Genomic DNA, 19,302 nt, shown 5'->3' on the forward strand with positions numbered 1-19,302 from the left:
TGTAAGGTAATGCATATGAACTCTCTGGTAGATACTAATTTTAAACGGATTTATTTGAATAGTGTATATATTTGGATGAATAAATATAGGGCATCTCAAATGCAAACTTGTAATTACTTCTGCTTGGTTTTCCTTAGAATTTATACCGGTCTGACTTGAACTTTATGCGAGGAGTTGGATGTATTACTCCAGGGGCTCTAGAGATTGAAGGAAAGAAGAAAGCTTCTGAACTCATCAGCGAGGTAACAAAAGAGGGGTTTGATTTCCCCACTACAAACAAGAATTTGCCAGATGTCTTTCTATTAAACTGGGCTGGCAAAGTGACTCACTGGATAATGCTAGGCTCCCTCCCCTTACGTTTGATCATTCTGTGCGTGTCCTAACTGCAGATGGGTGAATCTGAAGGAGTTCAAGGCTTTGCAGACTTTGCTAATTGTTTTCATAAATCTTTTCTCCTGTGTTTCAGACTCAGGAGGTTGTTATTTTATGTTATTTATTTTAGAATTGATTTTGGTTTTTTCAACTAAAAATCAGGCTGTGCCTATGTAAGTACCTTGTACTGTTTCTCTAAAATTAGGCTGACCTGTGGAGGACCCAATGTATTAATTACACTGTCCTGAGTTCTGCTGCTGCTTTACAGTCTTAGTCTGGTTTTCACTTGCTGCTTTTGTGTACTATTGTTTTCAATATTGATTTTGCAGTGATCTTGCAGTTATTTTGCTCGCAATTCTGACATAGGACCACAGGCCAGGTGCAACCTTGTTTGTTTCCCAAAAAAGTTCAGCAGGCTTGTGCAGCACCTTCTCTCTGAGCGGGTTTGCCTTTACTGCAATTCCACTAGACAGGGTTAATGACACCAAGGAGTGAAATAACCTCATTACTGTATTCAGCATAGCAGCACTTTGTTTTTTTTACACCTTGTTTCTTATGTACTTTTCATTTCCCCTGTGAGACTTGAATGCATCAAATTGAGAGTAGCAAAAGGTAAATTAGTTTGATGGTCAATAGACACATACACTTTCCAAGTAAAGTTTTAGGCACAAGAAGGAATACTAGACCACTGGTGTTGGAAAATCCCTTAACTGACAAGACACTTTAGTTATTCTGTTCCCTTTTCTTTGTGTGTGAACTCAGAGTAAATATCGTCAGCAGCCACATTCCTTCAAGTACACATCGGTGACAGACTCTCCTGGCCTCCTTCATGCAAAATTCAGCAATATGATTGCTAATGAGGTAGGTTCTCCTAATGTGAGTGAGAAAATATGCCTTTCAAAATGCAGCAAGCTAGGGATGGAGGAGTGGGAAAGAGACAACCCTGTTCTGAAAGCAAAATGCATCAAAAAGAAAGCAAGCATCACTGATTTGTGCTTTTTCACAGTCAGATCATGTTTTATTATTTCCAAACATTTAATACCATTTTCAACTCAATCTCTTTTAAAAAGCTAAAATAGTACCCATACAATAGAGTTCCATTGTCAGGTTTTGTAAGTGAAACAGAGCCTCAAAAGATCAGCTCTTTGGGGTGTTCTTGAGGGAGCTCATTTGCATAGTATAGTCCACTTTAAGGGGCTCCTAAAAAAAAAATCGCTTTTCTAATTTGGGAAAAATGCAAGACGAAGCCCACAGGCAAGTTATCAAAATCATCTATAGCAACATGAAGAAAAATCCAAGCTGGAAAACATGGCCAGTCCAACAAAAATGCCTACCTTTTTATTTAACACACATTCATGATTTGCTTAATGTTCATAGGTCTACTTCGGGCCTGCTGGCAGCATAACAGTGCAAGGCTAACATGATTTATGTCTAAAAATTAATATCAAAGTTTTCTCTGTCCAGAAGAAAACCCCATTGCAATTGCAGTGGTATATTCTTAGCTGTTTTTTGTGCTGGTTGACTATAGTTGTCATAATCATAAACAACTTACATCCTGCTGTTACATTAGTGAAACAATAAAGAAAATGAATTGCAATTGCCTTTTTGATCTCTTTCCTAGCGCCTGTATAAAGCGGCGGGAGAGGACAGTCAACATCACTATACACCAACACTGGGTCTGCCTGAGTTTACACGGGCAAGAATAAATGCAGCCAACCTCAGTGATGTAAGAATTTGTTCTGTATTTCTTACATTTCTTGGGATGGAGATGAACTGTACAGTGGCAGGAAAGATGGATATAAGTAGAGGACTTCTTAGGTCTATTCTGTTCTTTCTTTTCTTGATTTGATTATAATGATATCTGTCTCCATTAGCATATATAAGGTTGTGAGTAAATTAAATCTACATAAAGAACGAGACATGTTTTGTCTGCGTTAGTAGGATTTCCCAAAGATAATTTAAAAAAACCCTTTGATTATGAAGAATGCGACTGTAATGCAGAATAACAAATGAAAGAGGGTTCCTTTGTTTGTTCCTTTGTGCATTTGAAAGTGAAACAGCAATCTACATGTGCCTTTCCTACTTTAGGCAAAATACAGAGAATCTTGGCATAATCTGCGTGCTCAAGGCTACAAGCTGACAACGGAAGCACTCCCGTTCCAGACTGCCAGGGCCTCCAGAGAAATTGCCAGTGATGTGAGTTGAATGATTCAACCTTCCTTCTTGCCTAATTCTTGTTAACTTCATGTAAAACAATGTCTAAAGCAGATTTTACTGAATTAAAGCAACTCCATAACCATGTGAGACAAGTGTGAGACAGAATATATTACTTATGAATGAGATTCTTTGTGTGAATTAAAAAAAATAAAGAGGAGGAAGAATTGCCTCTAATCGGGAACCAAGGTCGGTTAAACATCTTCCAGTGGGAAATAGCTAGTGAATTAAAGTATTTGCAGACAGACAAATCAGAGGGATTCTGCTCCTTTCCAGGTTTTCAGCTCCTCATGTTATTAAGTGCCCACTAATTCTGTCCACCCTTCTTTGAGCTTATTTTTAGAAGTGCTTAGTGCTCCTGAATTGAAATAAAGGTAGAAGAAGCTGAGTGTTCTTTGAACGTCTGAAAATCAGGAGCTGCCTGTCTGGTTAGGAAGTGAAAATCAGGGAATGCTCCTATAAATATTTGTTCCCTTAATTTAGGAAATAGAGGAAGCAAATCTTATACTTAAAAATATCTTCTTGTCTGGATTGTTGTTTGCAAACCCCTCAGACATGGCGGTATCCATTTCTCAGAAAGCCTAAGTTCATCCCTTCCCCAGAAGAAATTTAATAAATTCTAGGAAAAACTGACAACTGAGCTAAATTTGGTAAAAGAATTCTTCATTTTATGTAGTATTTAGTTGCATATTTAATCTCTAATGTGATAAAATATGGATATATTACATGTATATTTGGTTTATGAAGCAACTGTTTCTAGCTGTCATTTATAATGTATACTTAACCATATTTTGCAGAGTGCTTTTGGTTACAGCTTCAGATCTGCTCTAAAGGGTACAAGTCCATAATAGAATTACATCCACTTACAACAGATCTGAATTTGGTCCTTCATCTTGGAAGCACTTTATAAACATTAGCTACTGTAATTTAATCCCCACAACTCTCTTGTGTGGTAGATAAGTGTTATTATCCCATTTCAACTACATTATGAACTCTTCAGGGCCCAGGCCTTCCCTTTAAAGTTCCAAGCACCCTGTTGATGCTGTATAAATAATCATTATCATCATCATCACTATTTCACAGAGAGGATAAATGCAAGATCATAGGGAGAGTCATAGTCCCAGCTAAGATGAGAATGAGGGGTTGCTGGTGCTTATTCTTGTGCTCAGATCACCATCTTAGGCTTCTCAACATAGTTATTGATCCAGGAAAACTGAATTTACTCTTTAAAATAGCTGGGTAGCATTTGCAAATGTGAAGGCTACAGAGTGCATGATGTTTCTCTTTGGTATAGATTTTTTATTCTGCCTTGTGTTTGTTTTTGTTATGTTCTCATTCCTAGCGATAGGAATAAAACTGAGAGATAATAAAAGTACATGAACTGAGGTTAAACATGATCAATGCTTTGGGCATATTCAGAGAGTGTATTGAGGTGTGTTTAATGTTGCAACTACTGTGGTATTTAAATTGAGAGCAATGAGAGATTCAAAGACTTAATTTCTAGTGCTGCATACTTTGGTTGTTTTTACAGACAGCATAGATGATTCAATGACTTATCCTAATTTAGTTACAGCATCCAGTCTAAGTTTGGCACTGTTTTACTTTTACCCTTTTTTATTTTTAGTACCACTATAAACACAACTTTGTGATGGAGAGGGGAAAGCACATTGGTGCCAGAAGTGTTCTGGACGACATCAGGTTGCTGCATTGCCTCCATGCTGCCAAATTACAGAGTGAACAGGAGTATAAGAAGAGGTCCCAAGAAGTGTGGTCTCAGTACCATCTGCCCATGGACATGGTGAACCTTGTCCATGCCAGGAAAGCCCAGGCCTTAGCGAGTGATCAAGATTACAGACGGAGACTCCATGAATTTACAGCAGTCCCAGAAGACATGAAGATGAAGTGGGCCAAAAGAGCCCACATGCTACAGAGTGAGGTAAAGACTAACCCTTCTCTTAATAGCAAATTGAATTTAGGAGTAACACAGCTTTGAGTGACCTGTGCGGATGATTGTGAATTGACATTGGGCAATGTGTTTAGAAAGACTGTTTGTAAACTTATGTATGTGTAGTAGCAAGATATCTGATTGTTCCTCACATATGGAATATACGTGAATTAGAAGTTTCTGTGTTATGAACATAACAGAAAATCACTGTAGTCCATGTTACTTATTCTAAAGCTGAGGGATCTACACAATCATCTCTCAGCTGTTTGGATCACGGCCAGTCAGTGGTTTGACAGCCAATGCTCTATATGCAGAATTCTTGGAGCAGAAGGTTAAATGCTCAGAGGTTGATTTGGGATGTGTTAGAAAGTCATTTTGCAAGCAGAAATATCCATATCAAATAACCAGTTCCCCAGATGTGTTTGCAAAAATTGCTCATGAAAATGGAAGTTTGAGGCCCTCAGTGATACAGTTTAGTGGTGGTCTTGGCATGCGGTAATGGTTAGACTTGATGATCTTAAAGGCCTTTTCCAACCTGGCTGATGCTATGATTCTGTGATAAATTCAGACAAACTTTGATGACAGAAATGATGGAATCTTAGCATGGGCCACATCTATGCTCATTTTGCCTTAGGCCCTTTGTTCAGGGACAAGCCATTGGCTATACGTGCTTTTAAACCGATGTAGATGTTGAGTGCATGCATAAAGCTGCATAGATGCACACAGATGTATTGTGACAGTTTAGGGTCCAGGGTCATGAGCTGCTCTGTAGCAGGAAGCTCTGCCTAAAGAGGGACAGGGTAGGAGGTAAGAACCTCAGCACTTGGCTCTTTGCCTTTAGACCCCACAGGTTAGAAATCCAGAGAAATTATAAAGGTAGTTTTGTCTGATACCCCAGTATGTAATAATGTACAACATGCTTGAGCTAGCCGGCTGTTATGTCTTTTTGCATATAGGGCAAAAAAAAAAAACCCTGAAAAAACAGATGATTGGATTAAAGTCACACAGTCAGCCACTGTCACTCTGAAGGAGAAGTCAGAATTATTGGGAGTGTGGGTGCTTTAGTGGCTTTCACCTTTTATTGGGTCTGCCTTGCTTTCTTTACTGGATTAGGAGGTAGAGCAAGCCTTTCATGTGAGTAAAGAAAGAGTAATGTGTCCTCCTAGAAATGGGGTTAATGAGGAAGTGTACACCAGATAAAATAATTAGTATTCCTGACTTGAACTCACCTCAGAAAATTATTTCAAAAGGGATTCTTTTACGCCCAGTACAAACAGGTTATTACAGCTTTGAGTCATACTAATTCACTCGTGGGGCCTTCTCTTGTAACTTGCATATGATACATTATTTAATTCCTGGTGGAATGAACAAATGCAAACAGTTTGGCTTTCCTACGTGATATGTGCATGGCAAATGAAAACCCACAAAATGTTAATAGGAATCAGGGAGTCTTTTTAAGAAACCTTAATAGCTGTGGATACAAAGCTGATGGCTAACGATTTTCATTTTTAACAGCACCGCTATAAATCAGACCTGAACTTCATGAAAGGAGTTGGTTGGATGGCTCTAAGATCTCCGCACATAGAAAGTGTAAAGAAGGCTGGAGAGCTCATCAGCGAGGTAACTGATAAATCTTTCATGGGATAGCACGTCTGTAGGAATTGTTTACCATCAAGGCTCCTCGTTACATGACACTTACGAATGTAGCTTATCATTGCCTTTTGATGTGGGAGCCTGTTTATACAAGGTGTAAGTTACCAAGAAGCAGTACGGGAGATGCAAGTCCACTGTGTGACACCTGCTGAATATTTTCCATTCCGAATGAAATGCAGGAGTATAAACAAACTATGTAGTAATAAATAAATGCAGTAAACTCCATTATGAAATTCTAAGCAGGTGGTTACGGAAGTGATATAGAAAGATATAGCATTGACAACCACACTGAAGGGACATTTGCCTGTTCAGTATCATACATTAATGGAGAAAAATTATGAGCTGTCAAAAGTGTAGTGTTCAAAAGCTTTTTGCATGTGAATTTTCAGTGGGAAGTCCTTCTTGCACACACAGAAAAGGAAGTTTAGTGCCTGGGCACCACAGCAAAGATACGGTGATATGCCCATTCCCTAGCTGAAAGAGCAACTGAGACTATAGCAGAACAGTATGTTTTTAATACTGTGGCTTAAGGAAGGTGGCTTTTATGTGTTACTCCAGTTATCACATGCTTGGAATTGTGATATATCATTAACAGAAACATTCTGTGTTTTATTTTTTCTTTGTTCATGTTGCCTCCTCTCCCTCTCAGATAAAGTACCGTCAGAAGCCAGGAAGTTTGAAGTTCACTGCTGTGGTTGACTCTCCAGATTTGATTCATGCTAAAAACAGCTACCTCCAGTGCAGTGATGTAGGTTTCATTTTACTATAGGTGATCTTAACTTTTGTTGTACTATAGTGCATAAAAGAATTGATCTCAACATTACCTCCAGTATCAGTTGCATTTAATGACTTTTGACTCCACAGAGACTGTACAAGGCTGGAGACTCTGAAGCTATGCACAGGTACACCCTGCCTCCTGACCATCCAGATTTTATCCGAGCCCGCCAGAATGCCCTTCACCTCAGTGATGTAAGTAAGCCTTTTACATCACGGAGTTGACTTGGTACACTTGCTAGGGAATCAAAACTTCCATGTATATGTAGAAGCCAGGTTCTCTGAGCCTGACAAAAACTAGAAAAGCCAGAGGTTGTGGACAGCCAACATGTTGCTAGGTTTGGGCTGGAAGGATCAGGAAATCTGCTGATGTTTATTTTGAGAGCTAGTTCTACTTTACAGGGCAGGAAACTATTATTATGGATTTCAGTCCTTCAGTATAGATCTGCTTAGTTACAAATTTAAATCTCTTTACATATGTTTGGATGGGGGAGAAGAGAGAATCCTCTTTCCTTGACTGTATAATCTACCTGTACAACACTGTGTTGAACTGATCCTTTAGGCACACTTGTCATCAACCTGGATGCAACTGAATCAGTGAGTGGAATTGGTTTAAAGGGATTTTGTTTCCATGTTAATCCAGACAGAGGCACTCGGTCTGTTCCTAATCTACTGTTCCCAGATTAAATACTTTTGTCTTTAACTGCAGGGTCACAGTGATAAGAAGCTTTGAGTTCCTAGTTTGGTGATAGGTGCTCTATTGGTGAAAGAAACAAGTAGAATTCACATTCTTTGAAGTGGTAGAGAAGAAGGTAAAAAGGCAAAGGGGTGATTGCACACATATGAAAGGTCAGCTCTAGACCTGTTAGCAGGGTGTGCAGTAATGCTTGCATTGCTTCTGCCCAGGCTAACTTGCAGGATTTCTGGCATCTCAGTTTACCTTCAAATTTACCACCACCTAGCACTAAATTCATGAGTGAAACAGAAGAATATATTTTAAAATGTGAAGTGGATTTTGTGCTTGTTTTCATGTGGTCACAAAACTCAGAGAGGGTAAATCAAACACTGAAAGCAAATGAATAAAGTGACAGCCAATAGTGTCAGTTCAGGTATCATGGCTGTGTAGCAGGACCTGCAAACTGGAAACTATTTTAAGAAAGCTACTGATGGGAGAAGAAGGAAATCTAGAGCAAATTCTCTTCAGGATGTAAATGTATTTCACATCCTCAAAGTCACATTAAATATGTTAGAACTGGCTGTTGCTCCATATGAGTTAATGAAGCCACATGTGGCTGGGGATAGAGACAGGGATCATTTGAAAAGCTTGAAATAACTGGTATTGAAATTATGATGCCATGAAACCCAAGACATTGCAAGTGGATGCATCAAAAGAGAGAATAAGGGCAATAGCAATGCAATATTGATGTGACTGATGCATCACAGATTCTAATAGAAATTAAATCACATCAAAAACAACCCCATTCAAGTACAAAAGGAAACCCTGGTGGCACTTTTCAGATGAGGCATTTTATCATTATGGTGAATAGAAAAGAATTTGAAGTGTTATAGAAGTGGATCAAAACCTTGGAGATAGTACTGATGACTCTTGATACAAATAAGCCCAGTAGGATAAAACATTTATTATTGCCGTTATGGGACTGCATTTAGGAAACTGCAGGGGGAAATGACTCTTTTGTTTCTTTCTTTTCAACACAGAAATTGTATAAAACATCTTGGGAACAGACAAGGGCATCTGGCTATGATTTTAGGATTGACGCCATCCCATTCCAGACAGCAAAGGCTTCAAGAGAGATTGCTAGTGATGTAAGCATCGTTCTGTTTTAAACACTTCCCAACCCTCTTCCCATGCCACCCCCACCCTGTAAAAAGGAGTGAATTCTGATTTAAGTGAACTTTGTTCTGGTTTGGAAAATTGGTGATCCAGTGAATCCAAATGCCAGTTATGTGCAAAGATTTCCAACTAAAGGCCCCCATTAATAATAATAATAATAATAATAATAAAAACAGGCTGCTCTGTTTCACTTCAAAGAGTTATTCTTAAGAAGGAGGCATATTATAATGTAGTTAAATAAAATAGGTACTAGGCTATGAATAAAGCATTGTCTAGAATAAGTGGGTCACCTTCGAACACAGAAGACCACAGTTGGCAAAAAACCATGAAGATGAAGGAGCTGTTGCTTGAGCTGTGTACTGGGTGCACCCGAGAGTGCAACAGTAAGAAGACCTCTTGTTGCTTTTGAGAGGTGAGTATTTTGGGGTCCCTAAGTCCTTGTACTCCTTTAAAGATTATCACAAAGGGCGTTCTTCCAAAGTGTCGTGTTAGATTAGGAGATGTAGTTTGTTAGCAAACCAGCCCTTGATGTTTGGGCACTATAGGATCTAGGAGAGGGTAAGTTATTTCATTACAGAACGTGAAGGCATTCTGAATGTGAAAATGAGATTTTTCTCTGCACTTCATGCAGTACAAATACAGAGAAGCCTTCCTGAGAGACAGAGGCCAGCGGATTGGATTCCTCAGTGCAAATGATGATCCCAAAATCAGGCATGTCCTCAGAGTGGGGAAACTCCAGAGTGACAATCAATACAGGAGTGGATATGCCCAAAACATGACCCAGTTCCAGAGTCACCTCAACCAGCCAGGATTCCTCCATGCTATGAGAAGCCAGCAGCTTGCAAGCAATGTTAACTACAAGCAGCCTTTTCACCAATACACTTGTGATCCTGAGCAGCTAAATGTGAAGCATGCAAAGCAGGCCTACAAGTTGCAGAGTGATGTAAGTATAGCTGAATGACACTGCCTTTCCAAGTGTTAAGAGCTGTCTGTGGTAATGTGCTTTGCAGACCTTACCTATCAACAAAATCACATTCTTGAAAGAACTACAGTCTGCTGAAAATGAATATTCTATTTATTGTAGACTCTTTATATACTCTTTCTTGAATACACAGTGTGTGGTTTGATTAGAGCCAAAGAAAGTAATACACACTGGTGTATGTTTCATTCTCTCAGGTAAAATACAAGTCTGACTTGAACTGGCTCAGAGGCATTGGCTGGACTCCCCCAGGTTCTCACAAAGTCGAAATGGCAAGAAGAGCCGCTGAGTTGGCATACCTTCGGGAAATGGCATTGCAGGGTTCTTCTGCCCAGTATGGATACGGAGTTGTAAGTAGAGTAAACTGTTCTTCTCACAAATCCCAAGAGCTCTGCTCTCTAGATAGCAGACAGGCACAGAGCCTGTTGAGTCCTCGTGAATGCTTCCCAAAGTCTACAGTTCTGCCTATTATTTCAACAGAATACGTATATTTCCCACACAAAGCTTTGTGGCTTTGTGTCACCTTAATTTGAAGGAACCTCTCAAAGGAATTCAGTACTTTCATGGCTGAGCAGCTCCTGTAGGGACTAGGAAGTGCCATGGGATAGGATTTACTTATACTATGGGATGTGTTTCCCCTAACTTGTAAACGTCAGCTCTCTAAGTGTCCTGGTACCTCCACAGCAAGCAGAAGTAGAGGTGGAAGGGACTTCCTGTAAAATTCTCCTTCTCTTTTCCTAGTCTCAGCAAGACACCATGTATTGCTTTGTGTATTGCCGTGTAATCTCCACTGGCAGCTGCATGGACAGACTCAGTGTAGACTCCTGAGAGTATAATGTGTGCTGTACGGCTGTATATCTGTGGGAGGCTCTCTGCAAAGGAGGAATACTCCAGCCTCCTCCATGTCTGTCCAGCTCAAGATGCAAGAAATTACAAGCCATGATCTTCCAGGTTTTCCTGGAATATCAGCACTTGTATATACTCATTTCATTTAAGTTTTAACTTTGGCAACAAGTCAAACAGTAATCCAGGCCAAGAGAAACACAACATATTCATGATTTACATTCCCATCTGAAAAGTTACGCAGGAAATAAGTTACTGCTATGATTGACTAATGCAAGCAATGGGGACTGCAGGCAAATATCTTCTTAAGCCCCAGGTATGATAATGATCTGATCATCCCAGGGGAATTTACAGGTCTGCAATCCACCAGGAGCTCAGGTGTTTGCTTGGTTTAGGGCTCAAACGAGAAATTAAGACTTGAGCACGTTCAGTCCTGTGAGATGTGTAGTATTTAACTTCCATGAGCATCTCCGTTTTGTGCACTTCTCTGCTGTAGAGGTTTGCTCAGTGCAGAGCAGTGATTTAGATTTTGCTCGTTTGTTTGCCAGTTACGATAATTTTTAATACACAAATATTTTAATGGAATAATAGATAATCTTTTTGCTGTCGACTGGCTGTCCTCACAATTCATTTGGGTTTCATTTTACAGGACCAGCTGGGGACAGAAGGATCTCAGCAGGCCACAGTCAACCCTGATGCTTCAGAAATTCTGCAATTCAAGAGAAGAAGAATGCAACTGTATTAGAAGTAAACAGAAACATGACATAACAAATAGATTTTTATCTTGTCCTGCAAATCCTGTAGTTTTACTAGTTTTCTGGGAAGCACAATAAATGGTGTCTAAAAACTTCTTGTTTTAAAAAGCAACCTGAACATTGCAATTTGTAACTGAGCATTTTATTTTTGTGTGGATACTCAGTGATTTATCACTGTATGTATTACAGAATCTGATATTTATTTGAAGCTGTAAATGAAACTATAATACTAGGTGACTGGCAGGCTCAGCTTTGTACTACAGATGGATTAACCTGATTGGTAGAATATAAAATAATTTGTAATGAATAAATCAGATGAACCTCATTCCATACTTGTAGTAATTTGAGATTTTTGTATTCCTGGTTTATTGGCACCTTTGACCTAAGAGAATACAAGAGCATGATTCAGGTGGCTTAACAGATAAACAAGAGAAGGGCCAGTGAAAGCAAAGTGATCATTGACTAACCAAGGGCAGGCCTTTGTGGACATCAGAGAATTTGTTCTTGATTAACAGGATGTATTCAGGTCACAATTAGTTCTTCAGTCTTTTTCAAATCTTCCAAAGCAAAAAATCAGAATGAATTTGTTAGAAATTCTCACTATAGGGGTAGCTATTGATAAATTAGGGAGCTGCTATGGGCAGGTTGTAAACCCTGGAATTCAGATGAAAAGGACTCTTCACAAATGCATCTAGTCTTTACATCCTGATTTAGAATTGTAGAATTATAGAATGGTTTGGGCTGGAAGGCACCTTCAAAGGTCACCTCGTCCAACCCCACCTGCAATGAGCAGGGACATCTTCAACTGTATCAGGTTAATAGACTTAATGCTAATCCCCTGTTTTTCAAATTTCTGTGCAGAATCATTGGGCAAAAATGACAATTTGATTTGCAAAACTTATGAAACCCCAAGAATTATCCAATAGCTTTACAACCATACCTTTAAATGGGATTTAATACCCTCTAGGTCTCACTGTGTTTGAAGTTAAGCACACATATACCACTGTAGATCTGTAGCATATTAAGTAATGATCCTCTAATCAGGATAAAGTGGGTAATCCTAGTACTGATTTTTTGTTTTTCTTTTCAATCTGGAATGAATCACTGATGGAATTTGTGGTTTTTTGCCCTACAGAAATGCGTATAAAAATAATTCTCCTGCCTAATGCTCCGTCCTCAGATAGTTCCAATGGCTGCAGTCTTGCAGACATAGGCACAAGACGATTTTAAAGCACGTGAAAAATGGTACTGGCTTTAGTATCGATCACACACCAATAGCTTTGAGGTGTTGGGGGTCCAATGAGTGCAGAAAAAGCACACCTTAGACAGGAGGGACATGAGGGGAAAAAAGAATGTCTGGCAGCAGCTGAGCCTGCAGACTTTTTAAGGCTTAAAAAGCAGAACTGGAAACACTGGGAACTGCAGCTCTGATCGATTTGGGGAGGAACTGGAGTTGGTTTACTTTCTGCTCTGTTTTGCTATGAAACATGTGCTTATTTCAAAGCCCCCAACAGAACACTGCCACTGACATTCTAGCAAACGCTCTAAGGCTGCTTTCAAGATGGTGCTGAGGGATGCCCCATGAGAAAATATCAATAGCGTTTTTGGTCGAAGAGGAGATGTTTGGGGAAACAGTGAAAATAAGTAAATGTCTCAAGCTTACCATGTGTCATTCCGAAGCTGTCTCCTAATGAAGTGACCTAGACTCAGTCTGAATTGTGGATTTAATCCAACTGAGAAATGTTGTCACCTGGGTATAAACTCCTGGCTTGTTTTTTAACCCACAGCCCTCACCCCAGCTCACAAGGCCATATACGTAGTAGAAGCCATCTTCTACACAAGTCAGTGGGCCTCCGGAGTCTCCCTGATGAGAAGAAACACACATGTTCAAAACCTGAAGGAAAATGTTAACCAAAATAAGAGTATTCCTCTCTCATCATAACATTTTGAAGCTGCAATGATGCTTTTTCCTTATCAGATGTACCACCAGATGCTGCTCAGTGCCTGAGTAGGCTTGCAGTTCCGGAACCAGGTCAAATGATGCCAGACTTTTTGGGTGTAACTTCTTGTTTGTTCAAGTCTGTGACATACATCTGACCAGGTCACGTGAAATTTCCCAGGCATGAAAGTACAAGGCATTCAAGAGTCTGAGCTCAGAAAGATAAATGGCCTAAATAAAAATACTTGATCTCTCCCACACCCCCCAACATAACTTTATTCTGAGCTGGTTGGTGTCATTGTTTAATTGGTGATTTCAGTTGCAAAGTATGCTTACAGTGGTAATTTGTACTTTAGGAAGCATTGTTCAAACTCTTCCCTATCTTTAAGCAGTATAAATATGAACTTGCTTCACATTTACACTGATTGTAATGAGAAGAAATACCAATCCTGACTTTCCTTGCAAGTCTTAGCCGTGATAGTGAAAATCAGATTAGAACTGGTGCTCATGGTAGAGGCCATAATAAAACGGAGAGGAAAAAAGGCAAGTTTTCAGGTTATGACAAAGTGCCTTCAAAGCCAAACTTTCCAGGCTAGTCTCTAACTTCCATAGATCTGCCTGTGGCTGACAGTGACAACATTAGCTCTAGGGATTTACATCTCAAACTGTACTGAAGAAAAGATGATGGCTGTTGAAATACGCTGATGGGAGAAACAGATGCATATGCAGCACCCTGCCAAAGCTATTACTGTGCACAGCCTGACTATTTACACAAAAAATTAATGTTCAAATACAGAAAAAGTAACAGACCTGACAAGAATCAGCTCCCGGTCTCTGAAAGTTTCCTGCACAAAACATGCTTTCATCCAGTCTCTGATCATATGCTCTGGGTGCATTGCATTTCCTCTGCGAAATCAGCTTGACGTTGACATCTAACAGCTGATGGGATAAGTCATCTATGGATGTGCACCAAAAAAATGGAGTCACCTTCCTCCCAATCCTGTTATGTATTGTCTTTGTTCAAAACACGAGCTTGCTTCCCATTGGGATGGGAAGGGGGAGCAGCAGGGGAGGAAGCATGTGCTAGCCTGGGAAGGAAAGACGTATCTGTCTGAAATGGTATGGGTTAGAGTTGGAGCCTGGAAGCTTTGCTCAGGACACAGAGTTGCTGCCTGAGTAGTAGTAAGGTCAGATATTCAGAATTTGGCTCCCATCAGCTCTACCAATGTAATCCTGCATTTCAGAGGTGCTGGCTGTCTGCAGCTTCCACGGGTCCCAGAGTGGGACTGCAAGCGGCTCAGCACTTCTCAGCCTGCTGCCATTAGATGTTTTAACGCACGAGCTAATGAAACAGATGAAAACTGAAAATCATGCAATATTTAAGGGCAACGATTAATTACAGTGAATCTAAAGACATAACTTGACATCTAAAGGCAATAGCCAAGATTTCAAAGCACTACATCTGTAGATAATTAAGGGTGGTTTATAAGTTTGGTTCTTCTTGAGTTTCAGGAAATATTCCATTTCTGCAGTGATTTCCTGCAATGCTAATAATAGATCTGCTCAAAGAAGGAGCCATCTAGTTTGAAGACGTACAGGGTACCTGAGACTCTTTGTTGGGGAAAGAGAAAAATAAAATTCCCCGTACCTTTTTTAAGAGAGACTTTTTATTTGGAATTTTTAAAACATGTCCATTAAATTCTGTTGGTGCATTCTGATCAAATGAACACGCTTGTCTCTTGTGGACTTCAATGAGAGCTACATCAGAAGGGAGAATTTGGTCCTATGTATCGTATCAGGCTGAATCAGTCACAAAGCACTAGGACACCTACTGCAGCCTCAGTGACACATTTTCCTTCTGCTGCTTTACAGCAACACATCAATCAGAACATGAGAAAATGCATTTTTCAGAAAATTGCCATTATCTTTTTTTTTAAGCATAGTAATTTCTCCCCTTAGGATTTACCACGGGCAGGAAAGGTTTGGGACAGAGCTGGTTGAACTTGAAAAGCTTTGGATTTTCTTTTTCTTCCTTATTTTTCAGCACATCTGAAGATCCAGATGCTGCTTCTGAAAAGCTTTTGCTGACCCAATGGGCTGGAAAACTGTATGAAAGTTCCCATCTTTCTTAGTCCTGTCTTGAAACACACAAACTCTATATTCAATAGCCTCTCTCTTGGTATCTCCTTGCTTCTGTTGCTGGCTTCAGGTGAAACCATGACATGGTGTGTCAGGTGGCAAGCAAAAAACACTGCGTGAGGGATTTTTGCAGAGCTCTGAAAGGTTTGGTTGGTCTTAGCAGTTGGAGATTTCTGCTAATGAGTGGTTTCCATGGCAGGGTTTAGCCATCCTAAGATGAACGAATTCATCTAATTCATCATGTCTTCAGACATGAATTCCATGTCTTGGTTTCACTAAGTGTCTAGGTCCACATTTGGGTCTGGCAATTGCTACTGAAAGAACCAGCCTGTCTTGCTATGGAATAGACCACAGATACCTTTCTCTGTGGCACCCCATCCTGAAACGAAGCAGTCAGTCCCATCGGGAAAGCGAACGTAAGGCAGACACACTGTTTTCACATACTTTGTTTCCACTGCACAGTGACCATCAACTGGCTTCAGCTTAAGTAGTGCTGGAGAGAAGAGAAACAGCAACTTTTATTTATTTGGAGCTAATTTTAATCCCAAGCCATCATACCAGGCTGTGACACGACCCCAGGCAAAGCTGCATGTACCTGACAGTGCTATTTACACTCCATGCTGGACCTATCCCTGTTGTTTTGCTCCTCCCACTTCTGCCTGCCCATCAAGAGTCACATCCCAAAAATTCAGATGGGTCTAAGCCACAGTTTGGCCTAATTATTTGCAGGATATAGCCTCAATGAGAATTTTACATTGACGTTAGCTGGGGAGAGGCACTTTGAACCACTGAGATTGGAGGTGTGTATTCAATAAAAAGGATTTACCAATATCGTTGTGTGGGACGTCATTCTTCGTTCTGTAGTTGTAATGTTTGATGATCTTCTCCACATCAAATATTTGCTCTTGAGGCTCTCTCTTCTTGAGGTTCTGCTTTCCAAGTGCTACTTGGAGATATTTTGCTGATTGCCTGAAATAGAAAATAAATCACGTTCAGTCATGGTCTATCAGTGGTGGTGAAAACCTGCGCCTTTAGCAGCTGCAAATCAAGATATTCCTTCCTGTTGTAGAGCATGTATAGATTTCTCAAGATCGTTGTAGGAGGGCTTAGTCAGGGAAGTGATGGTGTTGGACAATACATGTGCTCTTAACACGTTTCAATCAGGAAAACAAAGTGATTTAAAACTGCATGATGTGGTTTCTTTGCATTTTAGGGCAGAGTAGCAGTAGGCACACATGTATGACTGTGGCTGTGATGATCAGTGGCTGCTCATATAGCCAGGAGAGTATGATTGCATATATGCAGTTTGGACATACGTAAAATCATCTGTGCTGGAATGATCTCCAGAGTGTGATTTACCAGTCTTCAGTGTGGTGGTTTCCAACCTATTCAACAAAAATGTTGAAGGAAATTTCATATTCTAAGGTAGCTGGCACATAGACAATTGGAAGCAAAATGCATATTTAGGCTGTTCTGGAGATCTTAATTATGATGCAATATGTGACGTTGTTTATGGTATCCTACTATCTCCTGAAGTTTTCATAGAGACTTTCTTTTATACCTTGTGAAACCTGGTTACTTTCCTCCTTTTTTCCTCTCACACAACTATTTTAGCTCATTCTAGTTGAGTGGGGGATAAGTTTAATTTGTTATTCCAGTAAGCACCATTTTCAAGTAGATGCATCTATTTTCAGCTATGTGTTCATTTATTCACATATACATTTTCCTTTCTATTTGATTCCCAGCAATCATTTGGACTGCAAATAAATTGAATTCCAAACTGTCTTTAATAACCATCCTGATTTTTATATATTTATCTACCCTAGGCACATGACATGCACTTACTCAACGCAGTGCCCAGCAGTAAGAACCCAGCATGCTTTGATCAGCACTCCACCACAGAAATGTTCACCCCTAGGTGAAGACTTCCTCTGCAGAGATGCTATCCAGGGATGTTTGCCAGCTGTGGTCTTAGTCCCACCATAGATCCTCTGAAGCATCCTTGGAATTTCTGGTTGTCCACATGTTTTGAACATTTCATTTGGGTCTATTGGGCTGTCTACTGACTGTAGGCTTTCTTCAGCTGCGTTGGAAGAGACAGTAGATACATAATGCAGAGAATATCGACTGGAGGAGTTAAGTAACGGGGAGTCACCTGCTGCTCTGGATCATGTACACTACTGCAAACAGCTCACTTCTAATTCCTTACCTATTCCTGAGCAGGGTGAAACATCGCAGAAGTCCCATTCCACTTTGTGATTTTTTCTGATGTAGCACCAGGGTTTTTCATCCTCATCGGGATTCCTGAAGGGAACAGTTCAGACCATCAGCCAGCAGGAATGGGGAAATCCCCATGAAACCAGGGAAGGAGCTGAGAATTCTTAAGGGAACAGCCTTATATTCTCATATGAGAAGCAGATTTCCAAAGGTACTCTTTCTTAAGATTTTACAAAGAAGATTCTTGAGGTAAGAGAGTGAGGCTTTTGCCATTTTACTGTGCCTAGACCTATCTTAACCCTAAGAAAAATGGGGAATGAGGGCTGCTTCTGGAAACCTTTCATCAGTGACTGATGGGAGGGAATGCACCTCTGACATCCTGGTGTTTTGTAGACTGACATTGTCTTGAAAGATGTGAGATCATAACGCTATCAGTTTGCCAAATTCATGAGCAGCTCATCCTCAGTGCCTGTGCTGGTTTTGGCTGAGATAGAGTTTGTTTTCTCCATAGAACCTGGTACAGGCCTGTGCTTTGGATTTGTGCTAAAACAGAGTTGATGACACAGGGACGGTTTCATGCTGAGCAGTGCTTACACAGAGTCAAGGTGTTCAGCATGTAAACCAGGGGGAAGAGGAAAAGAGGGACATTGGGAGTGATGGTGTTTGTTTTCCCAAGTAACCATTCTATGTGATGGAGCCCTGCTGTCCTGGAGATGGCTGATCACCTGCCTGCCCATGGGAAGTGGTGACTGAATTCCTTGTTTTGCTCTGCTTGTGTGCACGGCTTTTACTTTTCCTATTAAACTGTCTTTACCTCAACCCATGAGTTTTCTCACTTTTACTCTTCTGATACTCTCCCTTATGCTGTGGTGGGGGAGTGAGTGAGCAGCTCTGTGGGGTTAAACCATGACAGTGCTCTCTTTGATACAGACCTCTAAGGTTGCTTCTTCAAAATATTACCTGCAGAAGTTATGGTCACCAATGCCATAAAAGTCAGCATCCTCCATAAAGGCATTAATAGGGTGGTCCAAGAGAAGGTGTGAATTCCAGTGCAGACACATCTTGCCATTCGCTGCTTGGTTCACTCTTCCTCTGTAATTGAAGGAGTTCTCTTCATAACAGTCATACAGTCCTGTAGGAAGACAATACCAAAGTTATATTTGCTTTCGTGTTGCTCCGTGCCCGAAGCAGTCCCTCTTTGTTCCCTTCCTTGCTCTACATTCATGTTATAGGGGAGAAGGACCTACTGGGTCATGTAATGGTACCTTTTAACCTACATAAGCCAGAAATAAGGCTAATCTCCCATATCTGTCCAGCTTGAAGCTTGATTGACTTCAAATGACTGAAATGCTTTTCCATGGTAAAGACCTAGCAGCTAAGAGGTGTCTTAATGCCAAAGCAGAATCTCTTTGCCAGTGGCCTGGCAAGAAATGGTATCACAGCAGGGTTAGACAGAAGTGGGCACAGAGATGCTACCATGCTAGGGCAGTGGATATGCTTGGTTGATATGCTGGAGGAAAGGAATGCCATCCAGAGGGACCTTAACATGCTTGTGAGGTGGGCTGATGCCAACCTTATGGAGTTTAACCATGACAAGTGCAAGGTCCTACACCTGGGTCA

General features: G+C 40.4%; 2 protein-coding genes across 6 annotated transcripts in view; one reads left to right on the forward strand and one right to left on the reverse strand.

Annotated features, from left to right (window-relative positions):
- Nucleotides 1–11,712, forward strand: part of NRAP (nebulin related anchoring protein) — a 49,169-nt gene extending 37,457 nt beyond the window's left edge. For all 3 annotated transcript variants that reach the window (XM_061458709.1, XM_061458708.1, XM_061458707.1), the window contains 12 exons: nucleotides 138–242; nucleotides 1,135–1,233; nucleotides 1,994–2,098; nucleotides 2,461–2,568; nucleotides 4,211–4,522; nucleotides 6,047–6,151; nucleotides 6,834–6,932; nucleotides 7,049–7,153; nucleotides 8,675–8,782; nucleotides 9,442–9,753; nucleotides 9,987–10,139; nucleotides 11,282–11,712. In XM_061458709.1, the coding sequence (XP_061314693.1) occupies nucleotides 138–242; nucleotides 1,135–1,233; nucleotides 1,994–2,098; nucleotides 2,461–2,568; nucleotides 4,211–4,522; nucleotides 6,047–6,151; nucleotides 6,834–6,932; nucleotides 7,049–7,153; nucleotides 8,675–8,782; nucleotides 9,442–9,753; nucleotides 9,987–10,139; nucleotides 11,282–11,377 (1,707 nt within the window). In that variant the 3' untranslated portion in view covers nucleotides 11,378–11,712. The remainder of the gene's footprint in view (nucleotides 1–137; nucleotides 243–1,134; nucleotides 1,234–1,993; nucleotides 2,099–2,460; nucleotides 2,569–4,210; nucleotides 4,523–6,046; nucleotides 6,152–6,833; nucleotides 6,933–7,048; nucleotides 7,154–8,674; nucleotides 8,783–9,441; nucleotides 9,754–9,986; nucleotides 10,140–11,281) is intronic.
- HABP2 (hyaluronan binding protein 2) overlaps nucleotides 10,762–19,302 on the reverse strand; it is a 66,071-nt gene continuing 57,530 nt past the window's right edge. For all 3 annotated transcript variants that reach the window (XM_061458712.1, XM_061458713.1, XM_061458710.1), the window contains exons 9-16: nucleotides 18,643–18,814; nucleotides 17,675–17,769; nucleotides 17,311–17,548; nucleotides 16,292–16,434; nucleotides 15,824–15,958; nucleotides 14,137–14,282; nucleotides 13,051–13,251; nucleotides 10,762–11,341 (exon numbers count right to left, since the gene is read on the reverse strand). In XM_061458712.1, coding sequence (XP_061314696.1) covers nucleotides 13,075–13,251; nucleotides 14,137–14,282; nucleotides 15,824–15,958; nucleotides 16,292–16,434; nucleotides 17,311–17,548; nucleotides 17,675–17,769; nucleotides 18,643–18,814 — 1,106 coding nt within the window. In that variant the 3' untranslated portion in view covers nucleotides 10,762–11,341; nucleotides 13,051–13,074. The remainder of the gene's footprint in view (nucleotides 11,342–13,050; nucleotides 13,252–14,136; nucleotides 14,283–15,823; nucleotides 15,959–16,291; nucleotides 16,435–17,310; nucleotides 17,549–17,674; nucleotides 17,770–18,642; nucleotides 18,815–19,302) is intronic.

This window comes from Pezoporus flaviventris, unplaced genomic scaffold (genome assembly GCF_033815535.1).
Source record: "Pezoporus flaviventris isolate CSIRO_AGI_PZ_B2104156 unplaced genomic scaffold, CSIRO_AGI_Pfla_v1 ptg000029l, whole genome shotgun sequence".
Classification (NCBI taxonomy): Eukaryota; Metazoa; Chordata; class Aves; order Psittaciformes; family Psittacidae; genus Pezoporus; species Pezoporus flaviventris.